Source organism: Miniopterus natalensis, chromosome 11 (assembly GCF_054644295.1).
Source record: "Miniopterus natalensis isolate mMinNat1 chromosome 11, mMinNat1.hap1, whole genome shotgun sequence".
Classification (NCBI taxonomy): Eukaryota; Metazoa; Chordata; class Mammalia; order Chiroptera; family Miniopteridae; genus Miniopterus; species Miniopterus natalensis.
In genome coordinates this window covers 35,592,258-35,607,508 of record NC_142091.1, presented here as the reverse complement: position 1 = coordinate 35,607,508, position 15,251 = coordinate 35,592,258, and the positions used below count along the sequence as shown (strand labels likewise).

General features: G+C 43.0%; 1 protein-coding gene and 1 non-coding gene across 2 annotated transcripts in view; both read right to left on the bottom strand.

The window, feature by feature from the left end:
• The window catches only part of TENM4 (teneurin transmembrane protein 4), a 660,554-nt gene that overhangs the window by 20,886 nt on the left and 624,417 nt on the right, over nt 1–15,251 (bottom strand). The window contains 1 exon segment of the mRNA XM_087821630.1: nt 5,429–5,601. Coding sequence (XP_087677756.1) covers nt 5,429–5,601 — 173 coding nt within the window.
• On the bottom strand, nt 6,734–6,840 carry LOC148091969 (U6 spliceosomal RNA). Its single transcript, XR_015715354.1, has one exon. It is a non-coding gene; the product is annotated as a U6 spliceosomal RNA (small nuclear RNA).

Sequence of the window (15,251 nt, the reverse complement as noted above, 5' to 3'; positions counted from 1 at the left end):
GGGTGACTGCTAATGGGCAAGGGCTTCTTTTGGGAGTGATAAAATTTTTCTAGAATCAGATAGCAGTAACTTTGTATATATACTACAAACCACTGACCTAGACACTTTCAAAGGGTGAATTTTATGGTACGTGAATTTTATCTCAATTAAAAAACATATTCTTTTGCATAAGTCAATGTATTCATTTTGGGTTATTTAATCAAAATAGACTTCTAAAAGAAAGATTAGTAGGACGATGGGTTGAACATTTTTAAGGCTCTTGATATACACTAGGGTAACAATGTTCTTTATAACAAGATGAAAAATAACTCCAATACTTAAGTCCACTGTCAGAATGCCAAATATATATGTTATTTAAAACATATATACATATGATTTAAAGCATATATATATATGATTTAAGACATATGTGTTTTAAATCAAGACATATATATGTTTTAAATCATTGTCATATATACATTACAGATGGTCCCCGACTCACAATGGTTCTACTTAGGATTTTTCAGCTTTATGATGGTGTGAAACAAATTACATGAGATATTCAATACTTTATTATAAAACAGGCTTTGTGTTTGATGACTTTGTCCAACTTTAGGTTAATGTGAGTGTTCTGAGTACATTTAAGGTAGGGCAGGCTAAGTTATGATGTTTGGTAGGTTAGGTGTATTAAATGAATTTTTGACCTAGTGTATTTTCAACTTTCGATGTGTTTATTGGGACATAACCCAATCATAAGTCAAGGAGCAGCTATATATATGACAACAATTTAAAAATACATCTGATTTTGAAATTTTATGTCTGGTTAAAACACTTTAATTTGCATCTTTAGCTAAAAGGTGCTTCTGGAGAAAAAAGTAAATTTCAGCTGTGAAATGCACACGGAATTCTCCTCTAAAAATGGAGGTAACATCTCTGACCTTACACTGCACTCTCCTGCCTTCTGCCCCTTCTCAGCTGTTGCCTCTATCTGCACTGCCCCTTTCTTCAACAAATGGTAGCCCAAGTCCTTCCTTAAAGGCTCTGCTTACATGTTATCTCCTTCCAGAAGCTTCTCCTGTCCCTGTGGTTAGAATGAATGCCTTCCTCTATTCGCCCCTTAACCTCTCTATGGGCTTATTAGTGGTCTTGCAACTGAGGGATGTAGGGTTCGCCACCCTGTTAATGACCAAATTCTCAAATACCTCAGGGCCTACTGTGAGAGGCACTATTGCAGCGAGATTAAGAGCATGGACTTTGAAATCAGGTTGCCCGAGTTCAAGTTCCAGCTCTGCCACTTTGTTGCTGTAAGACCTTGGGCTGATTCCTTAACGTCTCATGCCTCTTTTTCTTCCTCTGTACACTGGGGATGATAACTGTGCCCCTACCTCATAGGATTAAGTGAGATGATGAAGATGAAGATCTGAGAACAGTACTTGGCATATAGTAAGTATTATACCAACTTCACCTATGACTAGTTTTGTGTGCTGGTCACTGCCATGTGTCTGTCTAGTCATTTCTGTCTCCATTACCCCATTTCACACACCTGTCCCAATGAACTTCTCCGAGGTGATCACATTCCTTCAATAGCTCCCTATCGCCTTTAGATTAGTGGTCAAGAAAATGGGTTCTAAAGTCTATCCGTCTGAGTCCAAATACCCCTACTAGGTGCGTGTCTCTGGACAATCTACTTAACCTCTCAGTGCCTCATTGCCTTCATTTGGAAAATGAGAGATATTAGTAATTAATACCCACTTCATCTGGTTGCTGTGAAGATGAAATAGGACTATGAATGTAAAACACGAAAAACATGGTTCATACCAGTAAGTGCCCAAAAATGTTAGTTATCGTTACTCTTTTTATTGCAGGTGCTTAGTAAACATCTGCTGGACTGAACTAGATCTATTCCAGGCTATGACAAGCAATAAGGATGTCGTTTTGTAGGGAGCCCTCACTGACTCTTCCCTGCTACAACAGCATCAAATTGGCCCCCCTCCCTCCCATTTCCTCCTCCCTCCATTTTATCGCCTTTTCTCTTTCACACACAGAAGCCTAAAATCTCCCTGAAATTCGCTATGCATTATTCACTGACAATCTGTATTTTACTTCCTTTGAACAGTGAAAGAGCCTGTGTCAATTTATCTTTTAAAGCAGCTTCTTGCTGAATCCACATACGTCCATTAATGGTGACTCTGGATGGAACAGCATCTGCACAGGCCCGTCTTGAATGATCCCCATTTAATGTGAGCTGTGACTTCCCAAGGCTGCTGCTCATTAGGAGCCTTCTTATTTCTTCCCAGCATTCAGACACGAGATGAAACCAAAGGAGCTCTGTACAAAGACTACCAAGGCGGCTGCAAAACTGAGCATCTGGGCCTGGTACAGAAGAGGGAAGGGGAGCTTGGCAGAGGTACCAAAGAGGAAAAGCAGGTACCACGTCTCCTGGATTCCAATATGTACTTTTCCTTTTCACATTTTAAGCTTTCTGAAATTGCAATGTGCCTTACATCCTTGTATAAATTTCAGGCAGTGTGTCTCTCCCCTGTCCCCCGCCCCATGTGAAAAGTCGTTATAAAATGGATGGCACTTTTAAAAATCTTTTTGATGGCACTTTTGATGGCATTTCTGAATTTCAAAAAGTTGCCCAAATATAAGAAAGCCTGCATTAACTTCTGAGAAAATTGCTCAAAGCCAGCCTACAGGCACGGAGTGGGTGAGACAATTCTTAACCCCAGGGGAGAAAATGGGCCTGAAGGACAAGATGCCTGACTAACTAGTGGCCTTGCTGTCCCTCGTCAGGCAGAAGCTGGCTGGCTCGGAATTGGTACCCTCTCTGGGTAATAACCCATTCAGAGCTTAAACAGCGGGGGTGTGTCCCAAACCACTGCTACAGGTGCTTGGCGGGGAAGGAACTCCAGGCCTTGGTTTCTCTTTCTTTGACTAAAAACTGTTATTGTTCTTTTAAGGTTTTTGTTTTTTTTTTAATTGAATTTATTGAGGTGACATGGTTCACAAAACCATACAGGCTTCATCTCTACAAAACATCATCTGCCCATTGGCCCAAGCAAAGTCTTTTTCTGTTCCCATTTCCCCCCCTTTGCCCACCTCTCCCTACCCCCACCTTCCTTTCTCTCTGGCTATCACCGCACTGTTATCTGTGTCTATCTGTTTTTGCTTAGCCCCTTCACCTTCTTTCATCCAGTCCCCTATCCCCCTCCAACAGCTGTCAGTCTGTTCCATGTAGCTGTGCCTCTGTCTCTATTTTGTTCATCAGTTTCTTTTGTTCACTAGATTCCACATATAAGTGAGATCATATGGTATTTGTCCTTCTCTGGCACCAAAGAAGGAAAGAGGCATGATCTCCAGGTCCAGGTCCATCCACGCTGTTGCAAAAGGTAAGATTTCTCCCCCCCCCCCCCATAGTCAAGTAGTATTCCACTGTATAAATGTCCCACAGCTTTTTTATCCACTCATCCACTGACGGGCACTCGGGCTGCTTCCAAATCTTGGCTATTGTAAATAATGCTGCAATAAACATATAATGCTGCATATATTCTTCCCAATCAGTGTTGCGGGTTTCTTTGTATATATTCCCAGAAGTTGTTATCGCTGGGTCACAAGGCTGTTCCATTTTTAACTTCTTGAGGAACCTCCATACAGTTTTCCACAGTGGCTGCCCCAGGCTGCATTCCCACCAGCAGTGCATGAGGGTTCCCTTTCCCCACACCCTCGCCAGCACCTGTTGTTTGTCGATACACTGATGGCAGCCTTTCTGACAGGTCTGAGGTGATAGCTCACTGTGGTTTTAATTTGCATCTCTCTGATGATTAGTGACGTTGAGTATTTTTTCATATGTCTATTCGCCATTATGTATATCCCCTTTGGAGACATGTCCCTTCAGGTTCTTTGACCATTTTTTAATTGGGTTGTCTGTCTCCCTGGTGCTGAGCGTATAAGTTCTTTATATATTTTGGAAATTAACCCTTCATCAGATATATCATTGACAGATATGTTCTCCCATTCAGTGGGTTCCCTTTCCATTTTGTTGATGGTTTCTTTTGCTGTGCAAAAGCTTTTTAGTTTGATCTAGTTCCATTTGTTTATTTTTTCCTTTGTTTCCATTGCTTGAGGAGATATATGGGTAAAAATATTGCTACAAGAAATGTCTGAAATTTTACTGCCTATGTTTTCTTCTAGGATTTTTATGGTTTGCAACTTGAGTTTATTCTTGTGTATGGTGTAAGTTGGTGGTCTGGTTTCATTTTTTTGCATGTTCTTTGAGGTTTTAAAAGGCACAGGACTACATTTGGGAGTAAAAGGAGTTGTGAAAACATAAAATTATTTTCTTATGGTAGATCAAATCAAACTGCTTGTTAATTAATTAGTTAATTAATCTGACAAGCACTTACTGAGCAATACTATGTACCTGGCCCATGCTGGTCAGTTTATGTAAGCTGTCTAAAGAGACGATCTGAGCAACCCTATGAGGTAGGCTTTGTAGAGCAGCCCCATATCCCTGACCCAGAAACTGAGGCCCAATTCACACAGGTAGAAACTGGTGCAGCAAGCATAGGGGTCCCAGTCTATCTACCCCAGAACTCCTGTTCTTTGAGCTGCCCCACACCATTTGACAGGGCTTCAACTTGTTTTCTTTTCCCAGAGAAGAAAATGGAGGGCCCTGGAATTGTGGCAGAGTCAGGACTAGAATTTGGGTGTCTGATTCCCAGCCCGAGGTACTTTTTAATACTTTGTGTCAAAAAGCTGGGTGGGGGCAGAGGGCAGACCAAGCAAGCCTTTTACTGGTGCTGTCTTTTTTTTTTTTTTTTTTTTTTTAGTGCTCACTAAATCCAACAAAGCTGCAAGCTCTACTCTAAGTCACCACATCCCATGAGAACAACTGCGGCAGACAATTCACAGCAATGTTTCATCAGCGTGCTTTAGCTGAAGCTGAAAGATCAACTCATATCAGGGATGACGTGATGGATGCAGAGAGGAAGGGTCTCCTCTCTATGGAATCCTAGCAGAGGCACAGGCCCTTCTCACCTGAGCTTCAGGAAGGGCTTCTCCAGCCCAAATCCCTTTCATAATTAGGTGTAATTATTCTGTCCTTTGTCCTCGCCGGCACCAGTGTGCGAGTAAGTCTTTAATCTGAGAGCCATTAGAATGGCAGAACAGTGAGGTCACCTCGATTAGGAGCTAATGGATTCTCTACCCTTTGTTCTGATGATAATGGGATGAGACGATGAAATATTACTCTGAAGCTTCTGGGAGAGAATTTACGGGACTCAGGCTGGTGTGTTTTACAAATTAGGTGGCAATACAGAAGGAGACCAGCTATAAAGCTTTTCTGTTCTTTGGCAGCTCCAGCAGCAGCTGGTTTCTTGTGTCATGTTCTTTTAAACAGGTCTCCTCACCCCTCTGCCCCAAAGTCCCCCAGCCCGTCCTGGCTTACCTTGCAGCAGTGTATAGAAGGCTCCCGAGGCAGACAGGTTGGTGGTGATGGTGACGTCATCTTTGCTGGAGGTCTCCACCTGGACATGCACTGAGCTGTCGGTATCACTTCGGAAACTGCTCACCTGGCCGGTAGGGAAGGTCACGTTTGTCAGGCGGCCAAAGCTGTCGTACCTGAAAACCAAGGGGTGGTTCTGAGTAACAGAAATATAACAGTGCTACAGCCAGAACCTGGCACGTTCTGCCTCATGCCACAGTTTTGCATGTTCTGCTTTTCCTTCTGGTTGGACACATTGCCATGTCCCCTACATCTCCTTGCACATAGTTTTCAGGCTAAGGCTCTACTTGCTGATATCCGACTTTAGGCAAATGACTTACCTCCATAAAGTGGAGATGATAAGCCCTGTCCTGCCTGCCTCCCAGGATTACTATGAAGAACATGTGTAAGTACCTGTAGCTATAAACTAATATTTACCCATGGAGGTTGAAGGGATGGTAACCATGTAAGACTGCTGACCCCGAGTCTCAAAGCTGGTGTGGGCAAACCTGACGCTTGAATACCTTCTCAAAACCCCCTAGAACTGGTATACAGATTTTACCCAAACAACACTACACTAGAGATGGGGCTTCCCAGGAAGCTATAGACCCTGGGAAAAGGGGACTCTGAATTCAAACCAGGATTCTGCTGCCACATAAGCAGGCCAAACAGACAGGCTCTTGCAACCTATTCCCATCTAGATTCCACATCTGGCACCAGGCAGCTGTGTATCTGCAGCTCTCACAACTCACAGCTCTGCTCTGGTGTGGTCCATCTGACGCATCATAATTGAATCTTAGTTCATTTCTCCGTTCTCCTGATAGTAATAAAAGAAATACCATTACTGAACGCCTCCAACATACCAGGTCTGGTGCCAGTCCCTGTTCGTACATTCTCACAACTAGTCTAAAAGGTATATATTATCGCCTTGTGGGAGGAGGCTCAGGAATCGAGGCTCAGAAAAGTGAAGTCACCTGCTCAAGGTCACACAGATAAGTGGGTGGGCTCAAAATTCAAACTCAGCTCTACCTGCTTGCAAGCTACCACTTGCTTCTCTGTCTCCAACGAGCGTGTCTGTACTGTCTATTTGAAAGTGTCCACTGTGTGCTTGCCTACCTGCTGTAGAGTGGTTGGAAAGTGGCAGGGAGTAGGCTATTAACATTCTAGTTATTATTTTTAATTAGGGGAGGCTGAAGTGCAAGAAGGTAGGTTTAAATGCCTTTTTGCACTTGTGTGTGAAAGGAGAATAAGTTCTTCATCCAGATGTCAATATATATTTTTTGCTTCATGAATTTGTGTGCCATCCTTCCACAGGGGCCATGCTAATCTTCTCTGTATCTTTCCAATTTTAGTATATGTGCTGCCGAAGCGAGCACCAGATGCCAATATTTCTGACTTCCACTCATGCTCAAGCTTGCAGCATGGGTTTATCCACATATGTCTCCCCATGTACTCTGGGTCTCCCGCTGGACTTTTTTTCCCTGCTTTGCTTTTACTACTGGAATAAAGCTCGCCCCTGGGCCCCTTAGGGTTTTAACAATGGTGAAGTGAAAGGCCCAAAAGTTGAGCTCATCCTGGCTCTTCTGTGATTCCTTTAGCTGGGCTTGGCTTCCTGCCTGGATCCCTGAGTCCTGCAGCTTCTTTGGTTTCAGGTGAGGCTTGGTCCAGGAGACTAGGTAGGTCTTCACTGAATAACTCTCTGCCGAGGGTCAGATCTGGCTGCTGCATGGATCCTGCCAACTGCCAACTCTTTTCTGTCCCTGTGCCTGGTACTGATCACTGAATGGTGACAGTCCCTGGCACAGTCTGCCACAGAGGAGGTGTTGGTCAAGGTCTCTTGAATCACTTACCCCAGTCCTTGGCCTAAGGCTAACTCTGAGGGAAGGGCCGAGGGGCTTAGGGAAAGTTGGATCTCTGTCGCTGAGGCATGAGGAAGGGAATGGAAGCCCATTCCAAGAGGGCAAGCAATGCAGTGGCCTTCATCAGACAGTTCATGCCCAGGCTTGGAGGAGCAAGGCTGTGGGGCTGTTACCAGTCCTTTGGCTCTGCTGCTGGTGGTTAAGAGGCTTTGGAAACCTGTTTCCTGTCCTGATTTCTCATTTTTCTCCCCGAGTCCGATTCTTGGAAGAAATGGTCAGTCTGGCTTAGGGATGGGTGATAGAGTGAGTGGCCTGAATCCTGACTGTGTCAAAGGTGCCACGTGCCCTCAGAGCTGGGGGAAGGGGTGCTTACGAGACTGCTGCTCGGAAGGAGGGCAAGTCTCGGGGCAAAGGTCCTGAATGTTTGTCCCAAGGCCTTTCTCACCTGGAGGCTCTCTCAGAGCTCTGATCCCCTTCACTCTGGGAGAGGCTAGTGTTCTTTCTGACCCTTTACAGCTGCTGGAAATGTGAATAGGAAGGAATTTCACACAAATATTTACAGTGGTAATCTCTTGGAAGTAGAATGACAGGGGTTTTTAATGGCTTATTTATAGATGTTTTATGTTCCCAAGACTTTCTATAATTAACATGATTATTTTCATGATTGGAAGTGTTGTGATGGCCTACGAGGAGCTTGTGACCACGGCAGTCTTGGGGAAGAGGACCTTACAAATTACTCATTTTTAAAGAAGAGTTTCATTATCGGACATCTGCCAATATCAATCTCCAGGCCTTGTCAGTAAATATTACTAGGGTACCCCACATTTCTGAGCCAAAAATCAAGACTCCCTAAGACTGGCTCAGTCCTGGTAATCTTAACTGTGCTTGTGTGCTATGAGTAAGCGGAGTCCTAGCAGATCCTGAATCATCTTTTAAATCAACAGGAAGATCCATTTCAGTCCAACAAGTTTGTAGGATGGATGCTGATCTAGTCTGGTTCTTTGAACATCTGCTGTCCTTGTACATACTCTTTATCAATGAGGCTACTTACTCAAGCTATCTACTTTCCTGACCTAACTGGATAAAAAAGATCTTATTATACCATGAGGGATACTTAAAAAGGAGGTTTAGAGTCTTATAAATAAGAATTGATTATTGATTAGGGGTCAGATGTCACTTCAATACTACCTCTACCAAGGCCTCGTTCCAATGCTACCTTATAAAGCCCTCCCTGGTCTCTCCTGGGAGACTATGGCACAGCTCTGTCATAAAATGTAGCCCCTGTATTGACAATGACATAGCTGATGTACAAGCTGTCTCCCACTTAGGCCTGGGAGTGCTTGAGTCAGGACAGGGCTGTGGAGTCAGACAGTCAGGCTGGGGATCTGGATTCCACCATCTGCCAGCAAAGGGAACCTGGAGGACTCGCTCTTGGTTCATCTCTGCGTCCCCAGCACTGGGACTGGCACGGAGAAGACAAGCAGAGAATGTTGGCTGCACAAATACATTAATGCCTGATTGGACGTGCAGGGCCTCTTTCCTGCTCTTTTTGAGAAGGGAGACCATGATTCATGCCCATGCCACCTCCCGCAGGACTTGATGGAGGCTTGACACAAAGTAGGCACATCATAAACATCTGCTGAATGCACGAATACGGAAACAACTGCTTTCACTAGATGGAACTTCAGCAATCTCCATAGGCATCTCCCTAGAGTTTCCATCCCAAGACAGAGAGAGGCTTTGCATAAAGGCAGACAATTGTAATTATTATGGAAGGTAGCCTGTAATACATAATTAAATCGAGCCTGAAGAAGATACAATGAAAAGGCTCCCTGCCTTCCAGATCTAGTTTTCATTTTATATGAGATGGCAGAAAAACAGTAATTTCCACTCCTCACATTTTCCATTAGAAGGACTGAACGTCTTAATTAAATGAACATCAGATAGAACAGCCAATTTATAGAATTTTCCTGTCTCCTATTCATTCGTTGCGGTGCCTTCCAGAGCTTGAGAAATGCCACTGGATCTCTGCTGCCTGATCAATACCTGTGATTATCCCATCAGAACACTTGCCTCTGCCTCTATGGGGAAGCACTGAGCTGTCCATCCTCGAGGCCTTGAGAGCCTTTGCCCTATGGTCCCCTGTGGAGCCATTTCTCTTCCTGCTGCAGAGCTGCTAAAAGTCAGGGGGCAGCACTGCCTAACAAGGGGCAAGGGGAAAATTCTCTGCACTCTCTGGATTCCAGGTGGCTGCTTCTGACCCTGACCTGTGACCCGGTGACTTCTGGACAATTGTTTAGTTACTTAAAGTACTGGCAATATTCTTTCTTTCTAGCCAAGAGGAACAAAGGAGCGTGCTGCTATGGGAGGCTGTCCTTGGAGCCAGATGGTCTAGGCTTTGAATCCAGGCTCTACAATCGCCAGCAATGTGACTCTAGAGGGTGGGTACTCAGTTCTGTTCTCCTGCTAACCATCAGCCCCCACCACAGGTTATATAACCTAACCTCTGGGGGCCTCTATTTTCTCCTCTATAAAATGAGGATAAGACTACCTATCTTATACAGAGATTGTGAAGATCAAACAAGGTAACATATTTAAAATGAAATGCCAATGCTTACCAGGGCCCGTAGACTTCTTTCATTAAGCCTGGTTGGAGGGAACCCCCTCAGGGAAGGGACTCTGTGTGGTCACTGATGTATCCCCAGAACTTTTATTTTTTTATTTTTATTATTAATTTATTATTTATTTTTAATATATCTTTATTGATTTAAAAGAGAGGAAAGGAGAGGGAGAGAGAGAGACAGAAACATCAGTGATGAGAGAGTCATTGATTGGCTGCCTCCTACACGCCCCTGACTGGGAATCAAGCCGGCAACCCGGGCATGTGCCCTGACCGGGAATTGAACCCCGATCGCTTGGATCCTAGGTCGATGCTCAACCACTGAGCCACACCCGGCCGGGCTCCCCAGAACTTTTAGAAGAGTGCCTGGCAAATGCTCAGTAATGTGAATGAATGTTCGTTGGAAGCCCTACTCCTTCCTTCCTCTCTTTACAATTTCACTTTGAACCCTACTCCTCCATACTTCCTGCATTCCATTACATCTGCCTCTGTTCTGCAAACATGCCAGGCTCCAACCAGGCTTGGGGTGCTCTCAACTTACTGTTCCTCTTGCTGGGAATGCTCTTCCCTCCGATCTTGGTATGGCTAGTTCTTTTCATTATTCATGCTTTAGTTCAAATGTTAGCATTTCAGACCTTTCCTGATCACCCTTTCTTAAATAGATAGGACCTCCCATCTGTATCACATTATCGTATTTTATTGTCTTCATTATACTTATATTGTTTATATGTTTACTTATTTGTTGCCTGTCTCTTTCCACTAGAATACAAGCTCCACGAAGAGAGGGACCTTGTCTGCATTCTCAGTGCCTAGAGGAGTAACCAGCATATAAAAGGTGCTCAATACATACTTCTTGGATGAATGAATGAATAGTAGATGTTGTTTTTTGAAGATGTGGACTGAGAATAATTAAGAACTCCACCCTTTTCATCCCCAGCTTCCATATGAGGACGGGAAAGTTCACTAATATTCCTAGAGTACCAGCTAGGTACATTAATATCATCATTTCACAACTGGTGAAGCTGAGGCTCAGAAAGGAGAAGTAACTTGCCTAAGATCACACAGCTACCAGAGGAATATAGATTCAGAGTCAGGCTGTGTTCTTTCATCAGGCTTCCCATAAACACGATGCTGTTTTGAATCAAAACCTTTGCGTTCAACACAATGTTAAAGAAAATAGTGTGTCTGGAAATCTTGGTCAAGAAGATTGACAGTTTTCTTATCAAGATGCTCTGCTTTGATACCACTGTAACTGACTCTTCAGTGAGGCCAGCCCCCACTTGGGGGGTATCATGGAGATGGCCAGATGACTGGCTTTTCATTATTTCCTTCTACTGACTTTTCTTCCCTCCATTCTCCCAAAGCATCTTTGAAGCACGGCCAAAGGAAACACATAAAAGATTCATATAGTTGCTGTGAACTTGGGTCTCAGGAGAGGACCATTAAATGGTATCTTCACACACACTGCAAGGCTTTCTTCTTCACAGGTAGTACTTCACATCTCAAACCTCTTAACTCTATGCAGCTGTGGAGGAAAATGACAGATTGTCTCTCTGATACTAACTTTTGCTGATTGGAATTTTTTGATTGGAAAATGTAAGATTTGATTTTTATGACTTTCTTCTATGATTGTTTCAAACACCACCATCATCAACAAGAAGACTAGCCTATACACCCGGACAGTTCCCTTGGTCTTAGGTCATGATAATACACAATATCACTACATCATTAGTTCCTCCAAGACTACATCAGAGCCAGGATACTTTGTGGCTTCTGCAATAAAAACTAATTCTTGTTGCCCATTTCCCATAGAATTAAGCCCCAACAATGAATTCTAGCCTTCAGGATTTCTAAGATCTGGCTCACCCCACACTGTAGGTCTTATCTGTCACTGATGATGTACTTGAGGCAGTGCATCTGGTGGAAAGGATACAGGCAGATCTGGGATCGAATCCTGGCTCTGACACTTATGTATACAATGTCACAGAGCCAGGAAGTGTCTGCACTGGTTATTCTCTGTTCCCTCCTCAGATCCATTCTGTGCCCTTCTCTGTGCCCAGAAGAGCTGACCCTCACAGACTACGTCCCTGGGGTCCTCTTGCTGGCTTGCTTCTGGTTGGATTCAGTCAATGGTAGGCACTGGCACAAGAGACTGGAGATTGAGAGTAGTTTTTCTTTCATTTCCTTCAGTACTATATTTCTAGTAGTAGCTGCATCTGTCTGCAATTACAGCTTCTACAAGATAACTCCTCCCCGATGGTTACAGCTCCCACTGGGATTCAGTAATGATAGCCTACTCCTTCCTTGCTTTGTCCTTCAGCCTGATGGTTGGTCATGGTTGTTCACTATTATTAGCGCCTGGATGCCTCACCAGCCTTTCTTAGTTCCCTTATCCCTGCCTATACCTCTATAACATTTCTTTATTCATAAGATATTTTTGCTGGGTGTAGAATTCTGGGTTGACATGTTTTTCTCCCTTTTTGTTTCAGCACTCTGCCTTCTACTTGCATGGTTTCTAATGAGGAGTCTAATATACTTATCTTTGTTCCTCTGTATGAAATGCCTTCCCCTCTCCCCTCTCTGGCTGTTCTCAAGATTTTCTCTTTTTCTTTTGTATTCAGCAGTTTGTATGTGCCTATGTGTGTGTGTGCGTTTATTCTGCTTGGTATCTTCTGAACTTTTTGGGTCTATGGCTTGGTATCTGTCATCATTTATGGATACATCTCAACAATCAAATCCTCAAATATTTCTTCTGCCTTATTCTTTCTCTCTTCTCCTAGAATTCCAATTACGTGTATAGTAAACCAGCTGCCATGTCCCCCAGCTCTTGGATATCCAGTTCTGTATTTTTCACTTCCTTTCTTCTTTGTATTTCAGTCAGAGTAATTTCTTTTTTTTTTTGCTTTTGTCTTTGAAGACTTGTACTTTTATTTTCATAGTTTGGTCTCTGTTCCACAATTTCATTTCAATTCAGTAGTGTGTATTTCTCTATTAATATTAGAAAAAGATCTGCCACAATGCTTTTTGTAGGACATTTAAAAAATTGTCATTTTGCCTATACAATAGTAGCCATAGTTTCAGTTTATTTTGAAAACAGATCCAGAGTTTACTTGATCTGTAATTATAATTTTGAATGTTGTGTAAAAATATGTGCTATGTTATGATATGCGAATTATATCTCAATAAAGCTGTTATGAAACAAAACAAAATAGGGCTGTATGTAGGTGATCTTCACCAGCTGGAGCTTATATCACTGCAAGTAGATATCAAAAAAGAAGCCATCATTCCAATGACTTTAATTATATATAAATATGAATTAAAAATATTGCTGTTAAATCTAAAGTGAACCTAAAGTAGTCTTTTGATAGCCAGGGCAATCTGTTCAGTCTTGTTGATCAACATCAGGATTATTGTTTGAGAAACTGGGTAATTTCTGTTGATTCATCTTCTTTTCTCAGCTGTGTCAAGTCTACTGATAAGCCCATCATAGGCATCCTTCATCTCTGTAACTGTGTTTTTCATTTTTAGCATTCCCATTACATTTTCTTATAGTTTCCATTTCTCTACTGAAATTATCTATCTGATCTTGTATGTTGTTCACCTTTTCCATTACAGACTTCAACATAATTATAGTTATTTTAAAATCCCTGAGATTTAAAAAAAATATATATCTTTATTGATTTCAGAGGGAGGAAAGGAGAGGGAGAGAGAGATAGAAACATCAGTGATGAGAGAGTCATTGATCAGCTGCCTCCTGCATGCCCCTGACTGGGAATCAAGCCCACAACCTGGGCATGTGCCCTGACCGGGAATTGAACCCCGATCACCTGGATCCTAGGTCGACGCTCAACTGCTGAGCCATGCCCGGCCGAGCCCTGAGAGTTTTAACTTTTGTTTCATATCTGAATGTGGTTCTGATGATTCCTTTGTCTCTTGGAAGTGTGTTGTGCTTTTTTTGGGTCCTTTTTGTATGTTCACTTGAAGGTGTTACATCTTGTGTAGCAAAGTAGAGGCTGAGGTAGCAGGTTTTATGCCTGAAGAAGGGTAGGAGTTTCCTTCTGCTAGGACTTTAGTGAGGGTGTATGAGTTACTTTAGTTAGGATTTGGACTGGCTTTGAAGTTTGTTGTTTCTATGGCTAACCTTAGTGCATTACAGGCTTTAAACTCTTCTAACCACCTTGTGTTTAGGGCGCTAAACTTCTCCCCCCTCAGTGTTGACTCCATCCTCAGCTTTAGGTTCCTTCTTTTTTGTGCTGCTCCTCAGAGAGGGCTGTTTTCCATGCTCTTGTCCCTTTCTTACACTTTCCCAGGACTATTCTACTTTTCATTGTTGTGTTTAGTTTTTTAGCTAGTGGTAGGGGTTGGGAAGCCTGAGAGAGTTCTCTATTGCTCTGATTAAGCCTCAGTCTTATATACCCATGTGTCCCTGAGTCTCAGAAGTGTGGCTCTTCAGGTTCCTGCCTCTTTTCAGGTTGTAATTCTGGGCCCATTATAGATTACTCCCTTCTTAGAAGAAGTTTAAAAAGTGTTTTCTTCCCTCATTCAACTGTAATGGGTTTCCACCAGTGCCTAAGTAGAATAGTGTTAGTTGCCCTTCTCTCCACAGATTAAGGCTTTTGTTCCATGTGGGAGTAAGGTGAGAAGAGTCTGGGTGGAGCAGGCAGATATCTGTGCCCCTCCCCCAGGTTTACTTGTATACAAGGGACACTTTCTTAAATCTTTCTCTACTCTTTTGAGAACCTGGTGGGGTTTGAGGAGAAAAGGTCTGAAGAGAATGTGGACTCTCCCAATTTCTGCAGCCTCCAAAGGCTTCATACTCTCTTGGCAGTATACATTTACTGTTTATATATTTACCAACCACTCAAGCCAAACTCTTCTTACTGGTAACTGGTTGCATTTGCCCAGGCAAGCTAGTGCTCAAATCTTGTCTTTCTCTTCAGGAGTCTGTCTCCCCCTGGATTTGGTCCAGTTATTGTCCTGTGACTTCAGAGAAGGAGTTCAAGGAAAACTCCTGAATTTGCCATCTGTCTGGCTTATTTTCTTTGTAAGGTTAGGAATAACGCTCTTTCTAGCTCTTACATCCTCAGCATGGCCCAGAAGCCATGGCTCTTCATTTCAACCTTTTGAGTTGACTTCTGCTGGGAGGAATGACAGTGTGGAAGCTGGGATTCAAATCTAGTATTCTTGTAACTACAGCATACTTTTCTTCCTTTCTTTATCTCCTTTCCCTCCTGAATTTATATTTGATTCATAAAATATTTATTGAGCACCTCCTAGGTGGCAAGCCCTAAGCTTGATACAGAGATAA